This window comes from Apus apus, chromosome 3, assembly GCF_020740795.1.
Source record: "Apus apus isolate bApuApu2 chromosome 3, bApuApu2.pri.cur, whole genome shotgun sequence".
NCBI lineage: Eukaryota > Metazoa > Chordata > Aves > Apodiformes > Apodidae > Apus > Apus apus.
The window spans coordinates 80,935,276-80,961,525 of record NC_067284.1 but is presented as its reverse complement, the minus strand read 5'-3'; the positions used below and the strand labels follow the sequence as shown (position 1 = coordinate 80,961,525).

General features: G+C 42.2%; 3 protein-coding genes across 6 annotated transcripts in view; 1 reads left to right on the top strand and 2 right to left on the bottom strand.

The window, feature by feature from the left end:
• The window catches only part of SMYD3 (SET and MYND domain containing 3), a 398,374-nt gene extending 392,304 nt beyond the window's left edge, over positions 1–6,070 (bottom strand). Inside the window, exon 1 of the mRNA XM_051614033.1 lies at positions 5,786–6,070. Coding sequence (XP_051469993.1) covers positions 5,786–6,000 — 215 coding nt within the window. The 5' untranslated portion in view covers positions 6,001–6,070. The remainder of the gene's footprint in view (positions 1–5,785) is intronic.
• A 5,586-nt stretch (positions 6,071–11,656) lies between these two features.
• On the bottom strand, positions 11,657–23,712 carry TFB2M (transcription factor B2, mitochondrial). The gene is made up of 8 exons (XM_051614039.1): positions 23,312–23,712; positions 22,318–22,406; positions 21,236–21,389; positions 20,676–20,824; positions 19,076–19,165; positions 16,532–16,594; positions 15,395–15,546; positions 11,657–14,005 (listed from the first exon to the last, which is right to left on the bottom strand). Exons 1-8 carry the CDS (start codon positions 23,637–23,639, stop codon positions 13,819–13,821), a joined length of 1,212 nt encoding a protein of 403 aa, XP_051469999.1. The 5' UTR covers positions 23,640–23,712; the 3' UTR covers positions 11,657–13,818.
• A 40-nt stretch (positions 23,713–23,752) lies between these two features.
• Positions 23,753–26,250, top strand: part of CNST (consortin, connexin sorting protein) — a 48,369-nt gene continuing 45,871 nt past the window's right edge. Inside the window, exons 1-3 of one of the 4 annotated variants that reach the window (XM_051614025.1) lie at positions 23,760–23,878; positions 24,409–24,547; positions 25,671–25,768. The gene's annotated coding sequence lies outside the window, so the exon portion shown is untranslated. Of the gene's footprint in view, positions 23,879–24,408; positions 24,708–25,231; positions 25,312–25,670; positions 25,769–26,250 lie in introns of those variants that run through there. The other 3 variants (XM_051614024.1, XM_051614027.1, XM_051614026.1) reach the window with 3 other exon arrangements.

Below are 26,250 nucleotides of genomic sequence, written 5' to 3'. Positions count from 1 at the left end.
CTTCTCTGCAGGAGATACTGGAGGAAAGCACAATCTATAGTCTCTCTTGTAGAAGATTTTCCTGGCAGCATAGGACCACAGCCCGGAAGCCAATTCTCCTGTGGCTCCAGCTGGCATAGGACAGAAAAATGCATTTCTATCCTGCTCTTTGCAAGATTGCTTCAACCTTCACTATGCCAGCAACATGACATGGGGGAAGGAGATTATCTTCTTAGGAAAATGCTACTTGTTTTAGGCTATTAGTCATTTAGCTACAGATAGAAACATTTCTGTTGGTGGTGGTGTGTGATTTCTCAGGTCCTAGGAAACACTCATACATCTGGATGGAACCTGAAATTTCTGATACTTTGTGCAGCTCATGTCTCACAAGCAATTTTGTTTCACATCCTTTGTCCTTACTTCACACAAAACCTGATAATATCAAGACGTGAGAGTACAGCAGTTGCACTCCTAACTGATTAACAAGAAATGCTAAATGAATTTATATCACATAATCATAGAATCACAGAATCTTAGGGGTTGGAAGGGACCTCGAAAGATCATCTAGTCCAACCCCCCTGCCAGAGCAGGGTCACCTAGAGCACATCACACAGGAAGGCGTCCAGGCGGGTTTTGAACGTCTCCAGAGAAGGAGACTCCACAACCTCCCTGGGCAGCCTGTTCCAGTGCTCTGTCACTCTCACAGTAAAAAAATTTTTTCTGATATTCACCTTAAACCTCCTATGCTCCAATTTGTATCCATTACTCCTTGTCCTATCACTGGTCGTCACTGAAAAAAGCTTAACTCCATCTTCTTGACACTCACCCTTTACGTATTTGTAAACACTGATGAGGTCACCCCTCAGTCTCCTTTTCTCCAAACTAAAGAGACCCAGCTCCCTCAGCCTTTCCTCATAAGGGAGATGTTCCACTCCCTTAATCATCTTTGTGGCTCTGCGCTGGACTCTTTCAAGCAGTTCCCTGTCCTTCTTGAACTGAGGGGGGGGAGTTCAAGATAATGTCCTGGTTTGAGCCAGGATTAAGCCAATTTTCCTTTTTACTGATTTTTTTTTTCTTCAGTGAGCTTTCTTTTAACTAGCAACATTCTGTTCTAGCTAGGCTGATAAGACATTGGAATGTTTTTCTAACTGCTGGGGCTTCAAGGTCGCACCTTCACTCTGCTGGCTCAGATGCTACAGGGAAATCTATAACCCCCCACCCCTAGGAGGCTGAGTTAGACAGACAGCAAAACTGGCCAGAGATATTCCACTTCATATATCTACGTAAGCTCAGAGGAAGGTCAGAGATCACAGAAGACAACTTCCTTCCTGCTTCTTCTTCCCTTCTCTCCCGTCCATGGCCGGTGTCTGGGGAGGACTCCATCCATCCAGCACCATCGACCCTTAGGCTCAAGGTCTCCTGACCCTCATCACTCTCCGCTTTCTCCAGCAGCAGCTCCAGGATTTCTCAGAACTGCTCCAGCTCAGGGGAGTGTGGTGGGAGTTGCTGGGGGTGGGGGGAGGCGAGAGGCTCTTGCACATACCTGAACATATCTGTATATAATTGTATATATTTTCTTATATCATTAGTGTTCAATTAAAGCTGTGTAGTTTAGTTTTCAATCCAGCCAAGTCTCTCTCTTTTTCTCTCTCTCCTTCCCTACCTGGGTGGGAGGGGGAGGGGATCGAGAGCATTGTTGTCGGACCTGAGTCAAACGGTGACAGCATAATTCCCAAGATGATCCTATCTTGGAAGCACAAAAACATACTTCCTTCTTATAGTCACACTGTTTCGACACTGTGACTACCACTAATCCAGTAAAATTTGTTTATATTCCTCTACTTCATATAAGGTAGTGCATCTTGAAAACTACTGGAAATGTCTGGAACTTTGACTGTCACTGAAGGGACAAGAAACACACCCTACCTCTCACATCTTAATGTTACTGCCAACAAACTCATGGCACCAAGTGACACTGACTAACTTTAATTCACTTGCATGCTAAGTCTAAAAATAACTTTTTTTTACAAGTTTAAGGAATTCTTTAAATCTTGTAATTCCAGTCTAGTAATAATAATGGAAATAAAATAGTCTGGAAAAAAAAAAAAAAAAAAAAAAAAAAAAAAAAAAAAAAAAGCAGCTTTTTATATAAGCAAACTATAAAATGGGGGTATTGCATTATATCTAAAAAATGTAACTATAACACAATCTTCATTTTATAATAATTCATTAATGTTAACAATCAAAGACTATGTAATCAAATAGTAGGTTTGCACATTTCAGTATTCCCAAAGAAAAAAGTACAAGTATACCAGTAACACCCAGAGCAACAAAACAGTATGTTTTCAAGAAACTAGCATAGTTTTAAAGCTATCTCTGTATTAACCAGCAAGAGAAGTATTTTTCAGAGATAAATGAGGAGATAGCATAGATTTTATAGCCTCAGGTGTTAGTGGAAGTTTCATACATGCTAAACTTCTATCTGTGTAAAGAAAGAGCATCCCTTAGCTCACACCTCCAAATCACCCAGCACAGCCAGAAGAACCTGGGTGCTGTGCTGAAGGAGATGCTCCTTCTGGCACTCAAGGAAGCATCTTTGGTTTTATTTGTGAAGGACAGAACCTTCATGGAGAAGTTTCCAGTGCTACAGAGCAAAAATAACCAGCTGCATTCCTCTCTTGATTTTCCAATTTGCTGGTGAAAGAGGTACATTTGGAGAGTTGAGGGCTAAGTGTCCTCAGGCAGAGCCAGGGTCGCAGTGGTATGATGGATCACACAATCACAACCATCCCCCTCATCATTCTCTTTCTGAATCAAACCCTGCTTCTATCTACTTAAAATCTTCCACACTGTGGTTATAACATAATGGCATTTTTGGACTTTCAGGATACCATTAACGGAGGCACTCCATACATTAGCAGTGGTATGGCAACTTTCATTATTATGACAATTATAATATAAACCAGCAGCTAATTTAAGAGTATGCCCATGCTGAAGACATGGTATTGAATGCAGTAGTTCTGAACGTAAAGATTTGTTCATCTGACTATTTTTAAGCCAGGTGAAGTAGAGCAAGGAGTATACACTTGCTGTCCTGTGCTTAACTCTCTGTAATTGACCACTACCAAATTTTTTTGTTGTATTTCTTCACCATGAGGGTAGCAAGGCACTGGAATAGACTGTCCAGGGTGTCTGTGGAAGCCCCATCCCTGGAGGGGTTCAAGGCCAGGTTGAATGAGGCTTTGTGCAGCCTGGTTTAGTATGAGGTGTCCCTGCTCATAGCAGGGAGGTTGGAACCCGATGATCTTTAAGGGCCCTTTCCAAACTTAACCATTCTGTGATTCCATAAGATATTCGGCACATCATTAGCCATCTTCTGGCTCCCTCAGCACCCCTCACACAGCCAAAAGCTGCATCCAACATGTACTACTACAAGATGGGAGACAAAAGTAAGTCTAGAATTGCACTTTGCAGTATAAAGCCTCAAATATTAATTTTATATATAACAAGATTGCTGAAATACTAAATCAATATCGAGCACGATACCTTTATATACATATATATATATATATATATATATATATATATATATATATATATAACTTGTGCTCCTGTACTGCCACCTAAAGATCAGAGTGGAAAAACAGGAGCAGCAGCAGACAATGACTTCTATCTGTATCCCTAGAAATGAGCAGTAATGTTTTTTTTAAAATACCTGGCTTTGAATGAAGATCACACTACTTATTAAATGAAAACAAATTAATGAAACAGTTTGATTCCACATCCTACTTCAGGAGTACTTCACCATTTTTCTGATTTCCATACATTAAAAAAAATAATAATTAAAAAAAGCTATGTATGGATACATGTATCACTTGCTAATTTAACAAAGTTCATTAACAAAGAAACCACTGCCTTTAATTAGATTAATAAGAAGAAAGCTTGCACAGTCTCGATCTGTAAACTCTGTCTCTCCACAGTACATTTTGCAATGGAAGCTAGATGGGTGAAAAATTACTTTTTAACTTCCCTGTTTAACTTTTTAAATTTAACTGATATTGTTACCATTTTAGATTAGTTCCCAAACCACAAAGAAACTATGTTTACGAAGGATACATTGTTATTTATTGCAGGTGTGTACAAAGATGAGTGCTTGGTGCCCTCCCACAAATCAAGCACACCCAACAAGATCTTCCACAACATATTTATACACAAAACTATAAAGTTAGTAAGCTTCCAAGTCCATCCTCCTTATAGTGATTAGCCAGTGATTTACATATAGTTATAATATGGTTATGTCACTATTTCTATCAAAAATGCTCAGGGGAAGGGGGTTCACCTGGGTAGGGATCTTCTTGAACTGGAGGTGTGATTTTTAGTATTATAATGACATTAAAATGAGCTATGCTCACCTAAAGGACATAATGTCACAAGTTCTACAGCTTCAACTGCCCAAGATTTAGCAATCAATTTTCTTGAATTTGTTCTTCTTTATCACCTCCTGCATTCCTTAGGTCCAATTATCCATATAGACCTCAAGTCTTCTCTGCCAAGTTGGTAATTTGCATGAGACACTCTTAACCCCTTGATTAGTTGCTCTCTTCAAGGCCTAGTTATTGCCTTGCTCAGTGCTAGCTGTGATACTGTGAGCCTCTCTGACTACAATTTAAACGCACACATATATATACAGAGTACATCTTACACAAAATAACCACATCATTCTGCATTTCTGAGTTATTTTCTAACAATATCACTGTTTAGAAAAAAAGAAAAACCTTCACAAATGCATAACCTTTCATGATATGTCAGTTCATAACACCACTATTTCTCCCAACAACCCTTGCCCTGTTCTTCTGTACCCAAACACTTTAGATTCACTTTCATTCCACCTGTTGCTGCACTCAGCCTGTCTTCTTAGGCCATGAGCAGGTGCAAACTTCAGTAGAAAAGGTACAGGCAGTCACCACGAGAAAGGACTCTGATGTCATGAGTCAGACTCCACAGATGCATTAGCTAAACATTTGGTTTTGTAATATTTTTTTTTAATATACATGCCGGAGTTACTGTGACCTTCAAGTCTTCTTCAAGTCTTGCTAATTATACATGGTTTTGGATTACCTATCAAAGCGTTTCAGGTATTGATATACAGATCTCCTACAAACAGGTCTATGACAAGGTATCTTTCTGGAAAATTGCTAATGGACAGAACAGCTACTGGTTGGGTTTGGGTTTTGTTTGCTTGGGTTATTTGGCCGGGTTTTTTTTTTTTTTAAAACAAGGACAGAAAGCTACGGGGGGGGTCGGCAGTTTTCACTTGTGCGAGTTTGGGGGAAGAAGGAGGCGTTTTACTCAAGGCACGTCTCGAGACGACGCGCTCCTCGCCCAGGACGCGTTTGCCCGGGACGGGAGCAGCCCCTCCCGCCTCCCGCGGCCCCCGCCTCCCGCGGCCCCCGCCTCCCGCGGCCCCCGCCTCCCGCGGCCCCCGCCTCCCGCGGCCCCCGCCTCCCGCCACGCCAGGGCACCCGCCGCACGACACGACACGACGCGACGCGACGCGGCGCGGCAGGGAGCGGCGTCACGCTCGCGGCCGCACGGACGGCTCCTTGGCGGGGCTAGCGCTAAGAAACTTCATCCTCAACCACACCGGGCAGCTCCGAGCGGGACCGGAGCAGCTACAGGCTGCCCCCTCACCGCAGCCGCCACCGCCACCACCGGCGGCCGGCACAGCCTGCCCTCCGGCGCAGACCCCCCGCCCCGGTACGCAGCCCCGCCGCAGCGGAAGGGGCGGCCCCGATCCCGGCGGTACCTGCGCAGGCAGCGCTCGCAGACGCCGCCCAGCTGCTCCCTGCTGACCACGTAGGCGAAGGGCCAGGCGCGGAAGAGCAGCTCCCCGGGCCGCACGGGGCGCCGGGCGCGGAGGCCGCTGCCCTTGCCCGGGCTGGGGAACCGCTCCAGCGGCGCCATCCTGCCGCGCGCGCCGCCACCCGCAGAGCGCGCGCCCGCTCCGCCCGCCGCCGCCATCTTGCGCGAGGTGCGGGGCCGCCCCCGCGCGCCCGGCGGGCCGGGCCGCGGGACGTTGGAAGGAGGCGGTTGGCAACGCCGCCGTTAACCGCAGCGCGGGCGGCCCGTTAGAAATGCGAAGGAAGAGCCTGGGGCGGGGCGTTCGGCGACTCTGCAGGTTGGTTTGTCGCGTTCCAAGGGGAGGCGGCAGCGAGGAAAGGTGCCGTCGGCCATCTGGTGAGAGGGGGCGCGGGGACACGCCGCAGCTCCGGCTCTGGCAGGGCCGCCTGCCGCAGCCGGGCCTCGGGGGAGCCTGGCGCCGCACGGGCCTTGAGCTCCCGCAGTAGCCTTGTCCAAACCATTCCCGCCTCGTTCCCATGCGGGCCCGGCCTCGGCACTGAGGAGCACCATAGAAGCGAGGCACAACAATAAAGGGGGAGGGGAGCAGGCGGAGGCTGCATGCCCCCAGCTCGGCGCGCAGCGGAGCCATGAAGCGAGCACCCCCAGACCCCAGTGATGAGGGGCACCTCCTGCTGGGGGCTGGCACCCCGCAGCCCCAGCCCAGGGATCGCCCCGGGGCTGCAGGAGAGCAGGGAGCCGCTCTCAGCCAGCAGCTGACGCGCCTGGAAGCAGCAAGGCCGCTGCATCTCACGAGGTACTACACGGGGGAAACCACAGGCATTTGGTACCGCTACCCAAAGGTTTGTCAGCGACTCATGCGACATTCAAACCAAGAGTAGGGAAGTCAGATCGGAGGTAGGGGCGGCTTTGTATATAATCCATTCGTTGCAGAAGATTATATACCTTTCAGTTAGTTTGGTTAAAATATTAAACTGTTTGGTTTACAAAGGAAAAGACACCATAATGATTCTGTTTAAAACCACCCCAAGCCAGCACATTTTACTTATAAGCTAGCTAGTATCTCTGGAAGTGCAACCTGTGCACCAGCTACTTTTTCTTATTCAGTCAGAGCCACCAGTTAGAGGCACCAAATAAATGACAGGGGGAAAAGCAAAACACTTGCAGGATTAACTAAGAGCACCACCCTGAAATGTTGATGCTCAAAACCCACAAAATGATGAGTGCTTTCCATCTGGCTCTTACATACCTTTCATTCATTTATGTGATTAAACACCTGATGCAGCTGTTTAATCTACATGTGCTAAACTGCAAATAAGCTTTGTCTGTTTTTCCTTATTATGCCCATAGAGGGAGTTCGGGTTTGTTGTTTGGAAAGGAGTAGTGAATTACTGTGTCAAAGAACAGTGAGACAGACGTAAGAGTTACTCAAAACACCTTTCCATTTCTGTAACTCAGTCTTGTTCTCAGTACCGATTGTTTCAGTGTGCAGCTGTTTTCACCCAAGCTGCAACAAGGTAATCAGAAATAGCAATATGCATGTCCAAAATTGGGGAGAACCATGATACATCAGGCCACAGGATTCCCACAGAAAAATGTATTTTAACATTCACTTAAATGCTGCAGTGATGTAATTCTTTGCCAAAAGAACTGATAGCAATCTGGCTGCCTGCTTAATAGTTATGCACATTACTATGCTTTAGTTATCCTAGCAAATTTTTTAAAAGTGTTGAATTACAGTGATATTGTGAGATAGTAAAAAATTATCCTTAAAAATTATTAAAATATTAAACTACTACCTCTGTATTTGGCTTGTATGCTTTACTCCTTCACCTCTTTAGTCCTGCATCTCCCTGTCTATGCTGTTTTATTGAGTTTCTTAGCAGCTGTTGCCCAAAACCTATGACATGAAGAAACCTAGTAATAATGGCAGTTAATGTCTATCTCTAGGGTGGATACACTTAAGAGATGAATGGTCAAACAATATACAAAAAGGATTAACTTGAAGTTCTACCCATGAACTGCAAAAAGTGTACTCAGGGAAGAGGTAACATGAATATACAATATCAGATGTAGCTTTCATTATTTTCTCAGTTTTCCACGTCAGGTTTTCTCACTCGTGCATCCTGTAACACAATACAATCTCACAAAGTACAAAAATGTGTCCAAGGGAATGACAGTCTTCTTTCAGACACACACATACTAACTAAACCACAATCTTAGACAGCCCAGCTACTCTAGCAAAACCCCAAGTATGAATGCCCAAAGAAAGGTTTTCACCAGCTTGGCATAAGTTGTACAGTAAAATGAGCCACAGAAGATCAAGAACAACTTCTGGCTGACATTGCATTTCAAATGATATGGCAACATAATGGTAGCAGCAGAGGCTTTTCTAGTCTAGATAAGCTTTTAAAGACAGCATAAACATTTCCATTGGTGCAGGGTATTTGATATCCTTAAGAAGAGCCTGGAAAGCTGGATACCTACATCTACAGCTTATAGACTGGTCTGACTACAAGGGACATTCAACACAGTCTTTGAGCAATGGCGATCAACTGAACACCCAACTCGGGTGTTTTTGGAAACATCACTGAATTTTCTGAAAAGCGTAACGATATTATGGCTCTGTATTCCAGTAAGCGGCCATTTAGCCCTTGATTATGTTCTCTTGAATTAATCCCTGTTATTAGTAGGGGGTTTTTCTGTGATCACGTCATCTGCGGACCTAGACAGGTCAGACTTCCCAACAGCTATTCAAAATGCATGATACATTCTGGACAGAAGCAGCAGTCAAGGACTGTAATGGAGGCACTTTTGTGGGAAATACGACTGAATTGTGGCTGAAAGTGCTGATTCAGTCATACTTCCTTACTGCCAGTAGATGAGACACAGTAGTGGAAGCGTAGCTCTTCTATCTCAAGACAGCATGTTTTACAACATGAATTTACAGAAATAATTGCTGTAAGGAAATAATCCAAACAGCTAAACAAATTCTGCTCTTTAGTCATAAACATGCAGAACCCATTCCAACATGGAACAAAAATGAATTTTTCCAGGAGCAAAATATGGCTCAAAACACAAAATGTTAAATTTTGAATGAATACAAAATCTGTGTCACTAACAGCATAGAACAGCTTTCAAATAATTAGTTGAAAGCTTGTAAGCACAGACAGATCTTTCATGAACACACAGGAATCTCTTGATGAGTTCTCTTCACTCTTAATGCTGGTGTGCTAGTTAAAAATTAATTCTCCAGTGCAAAATTTAAGAAAACTTAACTGCAAAGCATTTTAAGCACAAATTAGTAACAAACTTCACTCGCAGTTACATAGATTTTACCTGTTGATTTTTTATGACAACCTTTATGAAAACTTACTACTTTTGAGTCTTCGTTTTTAAGAACATTAGTTTCCTTCAAATGGCAGAAGCAAGCTTCTGCAGTTTGTAAGCCTAATTTCTCAGCTGAAAGCCAAGAGCTGTAAGTGAATGTATATGGGAAAAACATCAGGAGGCACAATTACAAAATTATAATCTCAATTTTTTTACAGTGGCATGAGTCAAACAGTTCTTAAAATTGTTTTGCCCTGCAGATAATATCTGACAGGAAGCAGTAAATTTTATTAGGAAAGACTTCCAAAAAACCTACACGCACAGCATGGCATGCCTTTGTTTCCTACTTTTCTTTGAAATATGATTTTTCTAATTTAAGCAGGAATGCTACCCATGGCCAAATACTCCCATGTCTATTCGTAGCTTGGGTGCACTTCCATAAAATCAAGCAAGATCATTGCCAATTCAAACTGGCTGAAGGCTTCTCATACCTTCAGAATGTGACTCTGCACCAGAGAAGTCTCTTCACGTGTCTACTATGCTCTACAGCTGAAACCAGGGGAACAGCTAGTGGTGATGATGACATCAGGTGTTTCTCATCATTATAAATATAAGACTTCATAAGCAAAGAGATCAAGACAAAAATAATCTTGTAGAAAACATAAGGAGCAATCATCCTGGGCAAAAAAATACTCAACTCCTGAAGACTCATTAAAACTTATAAATCATACATACCACATTCTATACAATTAAGTTTTACATAAACAGACAGTGTTCTAGGTCTATTTGGTGTCTTATCAATAGGATTACCTACATCAAGGGTTAAAGTTTTGTTTACACTATGAGTAATTGACTATTCCATTTGGTGCACCTTAACTACTCCTAATTTCCCTTGGGCTTCCCATGCTTGCTGCATATTGCATACTATCAGCTGGGGACAGCCAGGGTCTCTGTTTCCAGAAGTGACATGTTAAACAGCATACACAAAGATGCAACAGCTACTGAGCAAGGATGCAATGTGAGTGAATAAACATCTCTCAATGACTTCTTGTCCTTTCTGGAGATGTTACTTGTCATTTCCATTTTTTCAGTGTTTACAGAAGAAAGGTACAGCTTTGCTAAATAAAGGTTTGCAAAGCTTAGACTGGAGTTTTGCATCCGCAGCTCCCATAGATGGTGTTTAGCCTGCCACAGTTAATTCACCATGTTCCTCAGGAAGTCTCAGGTTCATCCTATCACACTTACACATCCTAAACTACACCACATAATCTGTTTGTCGAGTTTTATTTTGATATTTCTATCAACATTATCATTATTACCGGCAAGGCTAAGCTGTAATTATTAAAATGTCCAACGCTGAACAATCCTAGTAGCCAGCACGTACACATTCCACCTTAACAACCCCTTATCACACCATCTACTGTGTTAATTAGTACAAGGTCACAAACCCTGCTTCTGGATCAAAAGCTAACTACTAACTATAGAATCCAACTCAACTGATCTCCTAATTCCAAGTGGCAAAATTTCTCATTAAGTGGGCATCAGAAGGACCAAGTTTGTTTCTGTTTACTACAATTTTAAGAGTTAAAGGGGTAAAAATTTAGGCAATTACCATCACAGCCATGTAATTTTCTTTTAGAGGCAGATGGATGGCACAAATGATGAGGGCTGTTAGAAAAGACTTAGCACCTCTGAAGTTACAATCAATATACAAACTATGATATACGAGTGCTTAAATATGGCACGCCAAAACCATTTTCTTGGCAACTGCTGTAAGTACCTGAATAGTGGAAGCAATACTTAAAAGTTCTACTTGCTAAACATTATTATGTTTAGTTCATGTTTTAGAGGGTAATTAATGAAATTGCTCTTGGGAGGAAAAAAAAAAAAAAACAAACCCTAGCAGTCTGGAAATAATTGGAAGAAATATGATATACTGTGGACCTTCTATAAAGTATACTGTATGTATGTTGTAAACTTCATCTCACCCAAGATCACAAATTCAAAGAAAGGAAAATGTAAGAAGAAATAAATCTGCCCAAAAGCTTGCAGCTAATTCATATAATTTTAAAATTATTTTGCTACAGATCTTTATATATTAAAATGCCGTAACACAAAACTATGTAAAAACAACTGAATTGTGCAACATTTTCAAAAGTCAGGGCTAATTTCTAAATATTTTTTTATTATTTACTGTATCTGGCACAGTAACTTGCAAATAAATGCACTTCTGGAAATGGGAAACTGCTGTCCCACCATAATGGAAAAGCGGTTCTGTAAACATTTTGGTCTCAAAGTTAGCATGAAGATCTCTTCTAAGAAGGTCTAACATTTTTAACTTTGAGTGAATTTGCAGTTTTGTTTTCTCTTCAAATAGTATTTTGGAGTGTTATCAAAATGTAAATATAAACCTAAATTTATACACTGCTTTCCTAGTTGCAAATTCTGTCTTCGCATTTACATAAATAAAAAAGAACAGAAGCAGATGTTGGCTCAATTTTCCATTAACCTTATCGAGGAATATGGCAAAGGCAGATATGCAAAGAAAAGGAAAACAAGTAGTACAGGGTTCATTAAAAATCCTAACAAGAAGCCACTATATACAACTTAGCATTTCAGATAAAGTTTGCATTTAGCATTATCCTACTGACACTGTAAAGCTCTAACAGTAGGAAGTACTGGGTGGATAGCATCAAAGAATCCATGGACTTACTTCAATTTCACTTCCCTGTATTCATTCATGTACACCAGTAATTTTCACATTCTCTATCTCTTCTACCAATTTCAAAACCACTTTCATAATTATAGCCATTATTTTCTTCATTTCGTATTTGCGATCAGGGCTTAAACACACTAAATCTCATTTCAAGTACCCCGTTCCACAATATTCCTCCCACTTACAAACTCCTGCTGTTTTCTCGGGAGTATCTGCATTGGCTCAGTAAATACTGTTTTCCAAAAGCATTTAAAAAAATCACAGCAAGTAATTATCTTATTTTCAGTTTGTGTTTGAAACGTTATCAGCAACACAGTTAAAGTTTGTATAGACAGTGGTGGTCTTATATTCCATGCATTCAACACTTGCCCTAGTATGATGATAGAAGACATCTTGCTGTAGTAAGAGCAAGATATTTGATATCTGATTGAGAAAAAAAATTAGGCCAGGAGATGCTTGCATTCTTTTGGACCAGAAGATAAGATGGTTACCATCAACTGAAACTGAAAATATGTGGGTTTGCTTCTGTTAGTGCAAGTTTGCCACTCACGGTCAATTTATAATGCACGTTGTCAGAAATACGAGAGATGTAAACAGAAAGCAAGCCTCAAATCTTCAAGACCTGCACCTGCACAGCAGTAGTATCCTGAGATAGACTGCAAATTAAACCTCAGCCTTTCCAGCAGTTTCACCATAATAACATTACAAAGGCTTATTATTAGCAGCTTAAACAGAAAGCTGCAGCCTAACTAGCAGTGAACTGCAGCTGCTTGAGGTCAATTTCCCTTCTGCAGCAGGAACTGCAGAAGGAAGAGAGATGAATGCTTGTCACATCTGTATCTCACACTGTTTATAAATACAATTCTGTGTTTGCATTGTTTTGGTCACTGCTGTTTTCCAATGGCTGAAAATAGCTCAGCCTTTACCAAAAATGCATTTTATTGACTCATAACTCTGCTAAAAAAGCATCTTTTTGGCCACAGCTCTTCCCAGAGGAGACACTATAGAACACAGAACCGGAATAGCCTGCCAGTGCTATTCAGACAACAGAACAGGCTGCATAATGGAGGACTATGGCTAAAAAGATCTTTTTAATAGAATATGGTTTTAAAGTCAGGTTTTACTTACATGTAATATGTATCAAATAAATACATATTGACAAAGGTTGAAGGTGAGATATTTTTCTTTCCTAACTGAAATGTTTATACAACGCTGACTGTTCTGATTACTTTGGGTTTAGACCTAAAATAGGACAGTGCCTAAATGCATATAGGTGTTTGCATACTGTAAACTAGAACATGGTGCCCAGTGTTCTTTTCAAAATCTCAAAAGAAAGAATTGTCACAACATTTTTCTCCAATCAGCAATACAGGAAACTTTAGTTAACAACATCTGAGCTGATGTTTTATCATGCTGTCATAAGCTTGTCTTCTTCTAACCCACAAGGATTGATTTAGTAATATTATGTTGACTTTAGACTGCAAGGTTTTTATATCAGGAGACAATAAAACACATTTAATGGTTGTAAAGACCAGTGTATCTGAGAAACCTGTGAAAGGGCATTCAAATTGCTGAGCTCTAAAATACAAACCACACAAATAATGATATTTGGTCAGTTATTTTTTTCAAATGTTGTCAACATACAGCAGTGTAACAAAAAGTTCCATTTAAGTGGTACAACCAAAAGCAGAAGGTCACTAACATGCTCCTGGAAAAGATGTGAAATTTGTCCATTCTAGATAGGATTGTGATAAAATAACTGTGAATCCATGAGTTTCATTCTCTGAAGAAGGACTCTTGTTACTTGCTAAATTTATTTTCCTGTTTGGACAGGAAATCTAGTTAAGAATATCTCCGATTTCGTTTAAATCATTTCTTATCAAAGTCATCTTCCAGAAGCAAAGGTGATCTTCCAAAAGACAGCAGCTTTAAAATTATAAGTTTATGTTCCTTATACTTTCCAAGACTTCATCATGGAACCAGGTTTCAGTAAACACACTAGAGTTTTGCAAAGCCTCAAAAAGACGCCTATAGTCTTCTGGGTATAAGTTACGTGTTTCAGCGTTTTTTGGAATTTCTAGCTCTCTCAGTAATTTGCCACTATTGTCCAAGCTCCATGACCTGAAACAAACAAACAAACAAACAAAATCATAACAGAATATTTCTTTCTGTGAAAAATTAAAGAGCTAGAGACAGTATCTGAAGGTCCTTTTTACTCTTTCTCAGCTTCTAGAAGTTAAAATCTTCCTGTAACACAAATTATTTTCAATCCATACTGCAAACAGGAAGAACCTCTGCTAGTAAGACATGTAAATACTCAATAAAGCCCCCAGCAGACATAAACAATACCAAACCACATAAGCCTTCTCATTACAGGGTTGGTGCCTTCCCTCCTCCACCTCAGCCACCTCAGTCAGTAACAGGTATTACAGCATAAACAGGGGCTGTTCATCAATGCCTGGGAAATGAAAGCCAAGGTCATCTTAAAGATGATGATTCAGCATAGCATGAGCTAGTGTGACTTACACCTCCCAGGTATTTTCTATATATAAACACATGTATCCACTGTCTCCCCATCTAAATCATTCTATGAAAACTAGACCTTTTATAAACATGCATGTACATTAACTATTTCCCAGACAAGAAAAGGGTGTATAAACACACTGAAGATGCACATGAAAAGCCTTCAAGGTTAGCTCCACTTCGTGGCTGAAAGGTCCAGTGGAAATGAAGTACACCACTGAGCTTTAATAAAGAAATCCATTAAGGCTCTTTGCAGTTGTCTTTCATAAATTAGTTACTGGAATTCACTAGCTTGGTTTTTTTTCCCTACTTTCTGGAAATTAACTTCCATTAACTACTACCAGCAAATGAGAAATATATTAATTATTTTCATTAACAAGTTGAAGCCAGTGCTTTTCAGACTGAAAACACTTCCCAGTTACGGGAAACAAAAATCTACTGATGGCAAAGCTAATAGCTCAAATGTAATACCAAAAAGAATAATTAAAGAGAGTTGCATAATTGGTAAGTCTGAAGCCTAATTTTTTAATTAGGTAACAGAAAGCCATTTGAGGACATCCCCACTCCACCTTCAATAACCTTCAGCTGTTTTCATTAGCATTACTTTGATGTCAGTCATAAACTGAAACTCTTTTTCAGTTTTTGATTTCTAAACCTGCAAAACTCTTTGTGACTTTATTATTATGTCTGTAAAATGAGTGAAAACTTCTTGCAGATACAGACAATTACTGTACATCTTCATTCTAAATACTTGCCTAACTTCCTGTCATACCTCAAGCTTTTATCATCTGTGAACACAGGCCAGGAACGGTCCCCAAAATGTTGTACTGTGGGTTTCAAAAATGAAATATTCTACATGTAGGTAATTAATTTTTTTTAAAGTCTGTATTTTGGCTGCAAATAAATATTGCTTTGAGAACATATTTTAATATTTTCCTGTATTTCTCTGAAGAAAATGTGTAAAAATTGTAATTCTCTGTTACTTACTTTAATCTATCAGTAAGTCTAGACTTGGGTTTAGCAAGACACTGTTTCACCATGAAAATAAAGGTAGATGAATTTGTGGGCTTCAAGCCTCCTGTAAATAGATTTTCCTGAGGAGTCAGTCGTACCAAACATAAATGGTCATTTGGCAGCCACTGCAAGGAAAAAAAACAACAAGTCTGTCTTTAGCTAAAAGTGTTTCTTCTGTGCCACCAGTAACATTTCTTAAAGAGTGTTAGAAGTCTTAACATGCAGATTTCATTGGAAGGTAAGGCTTTAAAATGTTGTATAAAAAGATGGAATTACATAACACTATGACAACATTGCAACTGGAGGATTTTGTGAAATTGGGAGGATGTGGAGCCTGTAAATGACATGTACTTCTGTTTTGGCAGCAATAAATATATTGTCCAACAGACCTCACATGTGTACTTCTCCTAAGGCTGTCATATCCACCTGATATGCCTCTCTACATGGTTTTACAGCAACACACCTCTGTGAGGCACACCCAGTCACTTATATTGTACAGTAACATTTCCAACAACACTCAACATTGTACCACAGTAGTCTGGGGAGAACAAAACTAAATATTAAGTAAACATGCTTTTATGTTATTGTGTTACATATAAATACTCTTATATTATACAAAGGCATGTCGTAACTTCTATAAAAGATAAACCACTTTACAGAAGATATTTTTCTACTTCTCAAACTTAAGCTTTGAGACTCACACTTTGCAGCAATGAACTAGACTGGACATGCGAATAAGCATTTTAATCAAAACCAGTGGCATATTGATTGTGCTATTAATTGTGGTAACACTTGTTTTGTTCAAGCAGGTAGATGTGACCCTGTCAGTAACTTATTCTGGAAAGACTTTATCTGCTCACATGCTTTTATGCTGTTTATTCAGTACACTTCTTTCTATCATAGACACTATAGTAGTTTATTTCAGTTTATAAGCAATAGCAATTCTTCACCCCACTTTTGATGCATCGATATGCTGCCCATAAATTTTATTAGAAGAACAGTTCTTAAAAAAATATACATGTAAATGCTGTTATAAAGTTATTCTAGCCTTTAATTAAATGCGGTTTAGCAGCAACTCCAGTACAAGAAAAGTGCACTCAACAACCTTACCCTGCTTTTTGGTACTGCCAGCCCCCCACTTTTCAAATTAGTTGCAAATGACGACCAAGGTTCCTATGGGAGGAAGCAAATACATTACAGAATGAAAGTGCTTTGTTAGGATATTACATAACATTTCAGTTGGAAGGGACCTACATGATCACCTAGTCCAAGCACCTAACCAATACAAGCTGATCTGAAGTTAAAACATGTTATTAAGGGCATTGTCCAAATGGCTCTTAAAACACTGAGAGACTTGGGGCACTGACCACCTCTCCAGGAAGTTGGTTCCAGTGTTTGACTAGCCTCTTGGTAAATAAATGCTTCTTAATGTCCTGTCTAAACCTCCTCTGGAGCAGCTTTGAATCATTCAATCACTAGATTCCAAAGAGAAGACATCAGCACCTCCCTCTCCACTTCATCTCCTCAGTAAGCTGTGGAGAGCTATGAGGTCGCCCCTCAGCCCTCTCTCCAAAATAGCCCCACCCAAAGACCTTAGCCACAGGACCTTCCAGCCCTTTAACCAGCTTTGTGGCCTCCTGCATTCAAGGACCTTGACATGCTTCTTAAATCATGGGGCCCAGAGCTGCACACAATACTCAAGGTGAGGCCACGCCAATGCTCAATACAGAAGGATAATGATCTCTTTTTGCACACTGGTTACGCACTGTTTGAGGTACCCCAGGATGTGGTTTGCCCTCGTGTCTGCCAGGGAACAGGGCTGACTTGCACTGACCCTGCTGCCTACAAGCATCCCCAGATCCCTTCCTGCAGGGCCCTTTGCCAGCCACTCCTTTCCCAATTTACACTTGTGTCCAGTGTTACTTTGTCCTAGGTGCAGAATCTACCATTTCAACTTGTTTATTTCCTCCCATTAATGGTTGCCCAAAGCCCCAATCTATCTAGGTCCTCTGCAAGGTATCTTGCCCCTCAAAAGAGTCCCTCCCCATTTGGTATCATCAGCAAACATGCTAATGGTGCACTCAACTCCTGCATCCAGAACTGGCCCTAGAATTGAACTCTGAGGGACACCACTGGTGAGTGGTTGCCAGCCAGATGTAGCCCCATTCACTGCAGCCCTTTGAGGTATACCATTCAGCCAGTTCTTCACTCAGTGCACTGTGAACCCACTCATCTCACAGCTGGACATCTTGTCCAAAAGAATGCTGTGAGGGACAGTATCAAAAGCTTTACTAAAATCCAGAAAAAACACATCCACTGCCTTCCCTTCATCTACTAGGTGGACGACCTAATCATACAAGGATATCGGGTAAGTTAAACAGGACTTTCCCTTGTGAACCCATGCTGACTGTGCGTGATGATGGCATTGTTCTTTAAATGCCTTTTAATAGTAGCCAGTATAACCTCCTCCATAATTTTTCCAGGTACTGAGGTTAGACTAATAGGTCTGTAGTTCCCTGGGTCTTCCCTCATGCCCTACTTACAAGCTGTAGTAACTATGGCAAGAATCCAGTCACCAGGGACCTCCCCAGACTCACAAGATCTTTGGAAGATTATTAAGAGGGGTCCTGCCATAACATCTCTTAGCTCCTTCAGAACTCTGGGATGAATCCCGTGAGAACCCATCAACTTGTGAACATTCAACAGATACACCTGGTGAATTACAATTTCAGTGTCCGCAAATGGGAAGTCACTATTCCCACACTCGCAGTCCTCTGACTCAGGGGAAGGGGCAGCCCAAGGTCTATCAGTATTATTAAAGACTGAGGTATAAAACACATTGAATACCTCTGCTCTTTCTTCATCCCTATTAGCCAGATTACCATCTTCAACAAGTATCATCTTATTCTTCAACTCCTTAACGTTTAATATACCTCATAATATAAAGTATTTGGAAGACACTACATAGTGAAACTTTTAATTTTAGATTAGCAACACATTTAAATTATGAAGGTAGATTCCTAGACAAACAGAGCACAAGGAACTATAAACCTAAAAAGCTTAAAGTAAGTGAAAGTTGACAGCCACGTGCTCATGTGGAGGTGGGGGGGACAGATAAAAAACTGTTTAAACCACAGCATGTTTGACAAGGTAAGACAGTTATTGACTAGGAGGAGAAGCAGGCCTGCTTGGAACATGAAGCCACTAAGACTCAAATATTTCTACTGAACACAGCTCAGGAAGTCAATAGCATACATGATGTCAAAATGCTGAGGGACGTAGAAAGAGCAGACTATGACAGACAGGAAGAGTAGTCTGGTAGTCTCACAGAATCCCTAGCAAGACAGAAAAGACTTCTCTGTTGCACAAACATCTCTTTCTTATCTACCAGCTTCTGAGAATGTTTTTTAGTACAGTGGCTTGTAATGAAAATATTGACATCATAGTTAATAATGATGCTGCTTAACTGAAAGATTATTACACAAAACATGACTGTTTCACGTTTTTACATCCAAAAGTTTTCAATAGTTCTCCAGCTAATTTAAACATCCAATTAGCTTCCAACTTGCTTATGATAGTAAAACATTATAAACCCTTTTCTATAAACATGTCCATAGCATTAGACCATGTCCACTGGTAGAAAAAAAAACTTACCTTGTGCAGTAACTCAATTTCACATCCTACTTGCCAAAGTACAGTAAGTGCTTGGTAAGCCTTCACTTCTCCAGGCTTTGCTGTTAAAACCTAACAAAATGAAAAAGAAAGAGCATTTTTGCTGCAAAAGCTAAGATTGCTTATTTATCTAAGAAAAATCCTTTTGTATATAACAAGTGGTAAGAAATTCATAGTTAAGTCTAAAATTTAGATTAGGCCTCAAATACATACTTTGTGCTATTTTAGTACATCTTGTCAAAACACATGATCAGAAGACATTATGGCAGTCTAAGTACTTCTTTGCAGCACTTACTGGGATAACTGAACAGTGTACGAATTTCTACCTTATATTTTCTGGCTCCTTTTAAGCCAGAGAAGTTTCACACTGAAGAGAAACAGGGATCATATTTTGTATAAAAAGCATAACATGGGCAGAATTATCAGCCTGCACTGATAATATTCCCAATAAGACACACAAGCAGAGTAAGCCAAACATGAGGTGACCTCACTGAACACGAAGCAGCTTGTACAGTCATCATCCTGATAATATTACAGATCAGAGAACTCTAAGGGCAAGAAAAAAAAGAAAAAAATTTTTCTTGTTCTCAAACAAGGCAGAGAAAGAAGTAAATCATAGCAGGGAGATTTAACTTTTCACAATAGATTTAAAGAGCCTCATCATATGGTCAACACAAAAAAAAAAAAAAGTATGGTGCCCACTAAGAGAAGGTTCCAGTTGCTTTCAGCAAGGTACAGAACTCATGTAACAGGGCTTACAGAAAACTTAATACAAAACACAGTGACTGCATTAAATGAACAGGCTGCCTCCTGTTTGGTCCAAGATCTGCCCATTAAAAACATACCATTTAAGTGGATATTTCAGTGGTGTCCAACCTCTCGTGTCACAGAAGAATATAATTTTTTTCAGTAGGGTGCTAGACACAATACAGGTTGTCTAAGTACACCTGGTAGTCTCTGCTTAGTTCAAGTAATTAAAGGTTTGAGGCTCATATGAACCTCACAGTTTCAAAGAAAGAAAAGATACCCTTGAACTATAAGTACAGTTCTAAGATGTTTGGGACAGCATAGATTAGGAACCCATAACCCAGAAAGATAATAAAAAGGTGTGTAAATCACTCATATTTTGCCTCAAGTTTTTTTTCCAGTATTCCATGCAAAACTGGCACAAAAAGAGATATGCATCTCACTGAGTACAGTATTTAGTGACCCTGAATCTTCTTCACAGGTCCTTTTTAATTCAGTCTTCATTGACTATCACCTGCCACTAGAAAACAACTTCGTTGCACAAGTATGTCACAGAATTTTAGCATGTCACAAGTTAGAATGGAAAGCTGCTGTCTGCTGCTGTGTATCCTTTTAAAGAACCAACTTTCACATTTGTAAGATTTGTGGTTATGTGACAACAGAATGTTTCTTGACAGTGCTATTACCACACAACAAGTAGGAAACAGAGAAGACTTAAACATTCTGTCAGAAAAAGAAATTCATGAGCAAAACCATTAGCTATACCACATAAATGTTTTTGTGTTCTGCGAAGCACTAGTTATTCTTTACTAGCTATAAAATCTCTTACACATACCTTGTACTCTTTTTCACTTACAAAGATGTTGAGTTCTACTCTTCCATATCTGTATATCGAACTGCATTCATATAGGGCAAAAAGAAGCCTCCAAAGCATGTTCCTTTCTCTTCTTTGTGGTAAGATTCCAAAAATTTTCACAGGTACATCTGTTTCAATAACATGTAAAAGTATCTTTAAAATTTTGCATATATTTGCTAGAGAATCTCCTTAATGCTAATGTCTATACTACAAACAATTAAGAAAAGAAAGTCTGTCAGCTCACATAGTTCAAGAATTAATACAATTCAAGCTTTAGTCAAAGCTACACCCAGTTGGCATTAGACTAAACTTTTAATAGAGACAAGCAAATAGCTGAGATTTCATATTGTCACAAGGGCTTTTTGAAGTTATCAAGAATCTAAATAATGCTGAAACACAGGAAACAACATCCATTAATTCAGCACGTATCTTAAATAGAATACAGGCCTCAAGGAAATCCCAGACATTTTGCCAAAGTGCCCAGGCACCCTTCAAATGTATTTGTAACATGTTGTCCTGGTTTGCTCATATACACGTACCAGCCCTCCAAGGAACTGCTGCTACACCCATGGTTTCAAAAAGTTTGTCTGAACATACAGCAGGTGGTTTCACTGTTCCAGTCCCCAAAGGATCCAGTCTGAAGAAGTCACCGTAAATTACCTTTAATTGTCCATCCAGGCTATTCTCTAGGGACTGAATAAAACCAGTTTCAGTTGAAGAAATCTGGATGCAGTAACCTGTCTTGTAAAACGCCCAATCCAAGCACAAAATTTTCAAGCACTACCTAAATTTGTTACCCAATCAATGAGTCAAATCTCAGAGCTGCTTCTTACAGCTAAGCAAAAGAATAGCTTCCTTCATTGTGCAGGGCATTTTGACATTTTTGTGGTGCTCAACAAGAGCTTTAACTCACATTCTTAAATCAGTAAGAAGTTCTGCAATGTTTTGCCAAAAAAAAAGCTACGCTCAACTACGTAAACTACTGCATTTAATGTTTTATAACTGGAAATCTTCATGTATGCAGAGAGAATGCCTTTTAGACACATTTTAAGTCCAGTGAAAGTCTTTGGTTCCAAAACTCTACTTTACAGAACTGTAACACAGTCCTTCCTAGTGCAAGTTCTGCAGCTCTGCATCTGACCACCTTTGAATCCACGCAAAGCCCAGGTGAATAAGAGAGAACAACACAAGTTTCTTTATATCACCAGCCAGTTGCAGGACAATAGATTAAATCATACCATGAGATAATCAGAATAGCCAAGACTATTTTTACAGATTTCTGAAAGCTCCATACAAACATCTTTCTCCAAACATACGCAACAACAATTAGTCTGATTAGTATGAGCCTTGAATTTATGAATGAAACTATTCACAGGAAGATTACGAACTTGAATTCCTACATCCACAAAATGTTAAATCAATTTATTATAAAATAGCCTGTTGCTGAACATGCAATGTAAAACCAAACAATATTTACTCTTATTAAGCATTATTTCAGATGTTACAAGTGACAATCACTGGCTTATTTCTTTTTTAATCCAACAGTTATCACACAACTGTAAGTTAATTTCTTATTTTCCCTTTGAAGTTTTAGAAGCAGGCTACCAAAACAAAAGTGTACCTGTAAGTTGGGAAGAAAAGCTGAGTTACTTTCTAGAGCTACCACTTTAACACCCGCATTGAGCAGAGTTCGGGTCAAGATTCCAGGACCTGAAGAGGGAAAATGTGAAAAATAAACTTTAAACCAAAATTATTTTACAAGTTCATTTTTTCTAAGTGATTTCCTTTAGTGATTTCCCCAGTTTGGGACATACCACCTTCCGCAGGAAATAGCCTGCATTTGTTCAAACAATCTTCAAAACACGAGTTAGAAGAAAGACTGACATGCAGCCTGGCTGAGGTTGCTCAGCAAATTACACCTGGTACAGCATTACTACTAGATACTAAGAAACACTGGATATTACAAATATTTCTACTCCTTTTTCTTCTGAAAGGAGAATGGAAACCTCACCCTTAGTATCTCTACAGGTAAAAATACCCTCTGCAGAGGTGTAGGAAACCCCAAACCATTAGGTAACTGCAGAGGGCTGGCTGCACAACGGGCCCCAGTCGCAAGTGTGCTTTTAATGACTGAGATAAACTTCACCCACAAAACCAAAAACATCGCCTGGGTGAAATTTTGCACCTCTGCTTACTCTGCAGCAAAGTTTAGCAGCAGTGCTTCGAGTCTGCAGGCCGAGCTCTCGCTCGTTCCCCCCCAGCCCGGTATAAACAGACCCCTCCCCACCGCCCCCGGCCTCCAGCCGGCGCTGCCGCCGCCACGCCCGTCCCGGGAGGCGGCCAGAGGGGCGGCGAGCGGCCAGGGCAGCCCCAGCGCGGGTCTCGCCCCGCAGGGCCCCGCTGCGCCGCGGCCCTGCCCGCAACCCCCGGAGCGGGGCGGCTGCGTCCCCTGCCCTCAGCGCCGCCGGGGCGCAGGGCCAGGCCGCGGTACGGCCGGCAGCCGGGGCAGCAGCTGGCACCGACCCCGCAAGGTCGGTCACTGAGGCACGCCGAGCAGCGCCGCGCCCCGGCGGGACCCGCCACCGGAGGGCGGCGGGAGCCCCGGGGCAGCTTACCGGGCGCGCACTCCAGCAGGACGGGCTGGGGGCTGGGGCTGGCTCCGCCCTGCAGGCAGCGCTGCACGGTGCGCGCCAGCTGCGGGCAGGCGATGAAGCGGCGGAGCGGCAGGCGGGCCCGCTGCACCCGCTGCAGCTGCTGCACCAGCCGCTCCGCCTCCGCCGCCTCCGGTATCCGCAGGCCCGGGCTCGGCCACTGCCCCACCGCCCGCCTCGCCGCGGCCCAGCAGGGCGGCCCGCACAGCAGCGGCCGCAGCCCCGCCGCCAGAGCGGCCGCCAGGAGGCGGCGGCAGCCCGCAGCGCCCGGCGGGGCCCGGCCCGCAAGCATCGCCGCGCCGGCCCCACGCTCGCAAGCCCCGGGCGCTCGATCGCCGCGGCAACGGGAGCGTCACTTCCGCCGCTCCCCGGCCTCCCCCGCGCTCTTCCGCTCCATCGCCCGCGGTCCCTGCTCCCGCCGCCCTCTCTGTGGCGCCAGCCCCGCTCGCCGGAGCCTGCGGCGGCGCGGAAGGGCCCTCCCCGCACGCCATGCCGGCTGGCGGGGCCGCCCGCAGCAGCAGCGCAGCTGAGGTGAGCCGAGCGGGCAGGGGCTCGGCCGCGGGAGGCGCGGGGGGTGTCTCCCCGCCGTGCCGCGCACTGCCGCCCGCCACTGCCCCGGCCGAGGGCCGGGGAAGCCGCGGTGAGGGCGGCCGAGCGAGCGGCGGGAAGGTCCGTCCTCACCGCCTGCTCTTCAGGCCAGGCACCGGGGACGGCACCTTCCCGCCTCCCGCCCGGCCGAGGTCCGCCGTGAGGCGAGCGGACACGGGCGGCGCGACGCGCGGGGAGGCCGGTGGCGGGCTGGGCTGGGCTGGGCTGGGCTGGGCTGGCACCGCAGCTGCCGGGGCGGCAGGTGCCGGCGGCGCGGCCTCTTCCCCCGGGAGCGGTGCTCCTGGAGCCGACCCGAGGGTTCAGGAACGGGGCAAGGCTTCGGCCGGCGAGAAACGCGCTCCGGTGGAGCGATGTGTGGTCGGCGTTGTTGGTGGAAGTCCCAGGAGCTACGTATTTAGATTGAGGTTTGCCTGAGTGTTTCATGGGACTCTTTGATCTCTGCTCGTCTGCAGCTGAATAGTCACTTCGGGACTCGGTTCTTTGCATCGCCCTGCCACCCTCAGCAGGTGCAGAATCCTGCTCCGGCAGATCTGCGACTTCAGCCCCAGCCGGCTTCTTTCTGCCCAGCACCGTCTTGCAGTTACGTTTGAGGTAAAACCAGTAGTTCAGTAGCTGCGAGGATGTCCTTTCGTCGATTTCCCTAATGCCTTAAGGAGGAGTAACTTTAGGACCATCTTCAGAACGTATCCCAAGTTCTGCAAAACTGGAGTTCGTTCTTCAGGAATCCTGTGCTAAAGCCTGTCGGTAGCAGGTGAGGGTCCATGGTGTGATGGAGTTCTGGGAATGGGAAGAGAGAATCCCCACAAACGTGTTTCCTTGCTCCCTGGCAGGTTTGTGCAGAAGGAAGAAGTGGCAATCACATAGACTGGTCCTCAAATTAACAGTTCAAAAGTAGACTTTGTGATTTTGTCTGAATTGTTTAATTTCTTACCTGATTTGGTATCATGTCTCATGTGAGACATTAGTATGTGCCTACTTACTAAACAAAGCCCTTTTGTTTGACATATCTCTATTAAACAGAACCTGGGTTGGAAAATTGTGGTTTTGCTGTTCTCTGGCATGTGGCATGAAGAGGGGATGGACCGAGTTTGGGAAAGATTACAAATGCCATGTCCAATGCAGCAGTTCTTCATATCTGCAGTTTAAGTACTCGGCTCTTTTTTGCTTTGAGTGCTGTAATAGCCTTCCCTTAAGGGAAATGGACAGACTGTTCAGCTGGATGATGGGATAGACCTCAATCCATTTTTAAACTGGACTTCATTTTTAATAGCTTTTTTCCTCTCTTACTAATTAGTCTGGTAATTCAGTAATTCATAGGACTTTCAGAACATTGAGCAGAACTTGGTTTTCTTAGAGTAAGTGTTCAGTAATGTCCTAATTCAGCATTCCTTATCAAAGCTTACTGATGGCTATGGGCACAGAAAGGTTAGGTATAGTTACTATATCACTATGTTGTATTCCTTGTATTTTAAGGTTAATTGAAGAGTTTCTTGTTGCCAGTCAGGAGTGCTGAGATCATCTTTGATTGGGGTCTTCAGTGTAATTCAGATTATTCCAAGGAGCGTTTGCTACATGAAGCCAAAATATCCTCACATTTTTCATTTACTAGAAATTACACACTTTTCTTCATCTTTTTAATTTGCTTTAGCTTAGGACTTCCCTGATAGATCTCTGCAGGATAAATTTGATTTTTTTTTTTTTTTTTTTTCCCTAGAACTGCCTGATATTTACTGAATCTTGCATGTGTAAAAGGACTACCTCTTTCTGACCTGGTCATTATCCTTGAGAAACCATTGAAACCTTAGAAAAATGGTAAGTTTTGTACTTTTTTTTTGTTTGGAAATTGCAATGCAGAAAGTTTTTTAATACATTAAAGTATATTTCAAGGCCATTTGTACAGTTATTTTTACATTAATGGCTGATTGTGACCTGTATTTTCTAGTTTAATCCAGCTATTGCCACATACAAATATTTGAATTTATAGTCATACTTCATAGAGCCTTATGTCTTTGTAATTGAAGTGCATTGTTGGGTGCTCTGAAAGAATTGTTTCCTCCTAATTATTGTTTTTTGAAATCAGGGAAGGAATCCAAAGGGGACTGTTTGAGTGGATTCCACCCTGTGCTTGAATGAAGAGGTTGTATGGGTCAAGAAGATCAGTAGGGAGATGTTTTTCTTCTCAATGGCTCTAAATGTCTTGCATTTATTTTTGTTTGGCTCCATTTAAGGTTTATTTTTTGAGCAAATATCAAAGCATTAATTAAAGTATTATTGTACTACGGGTTTAATACTTA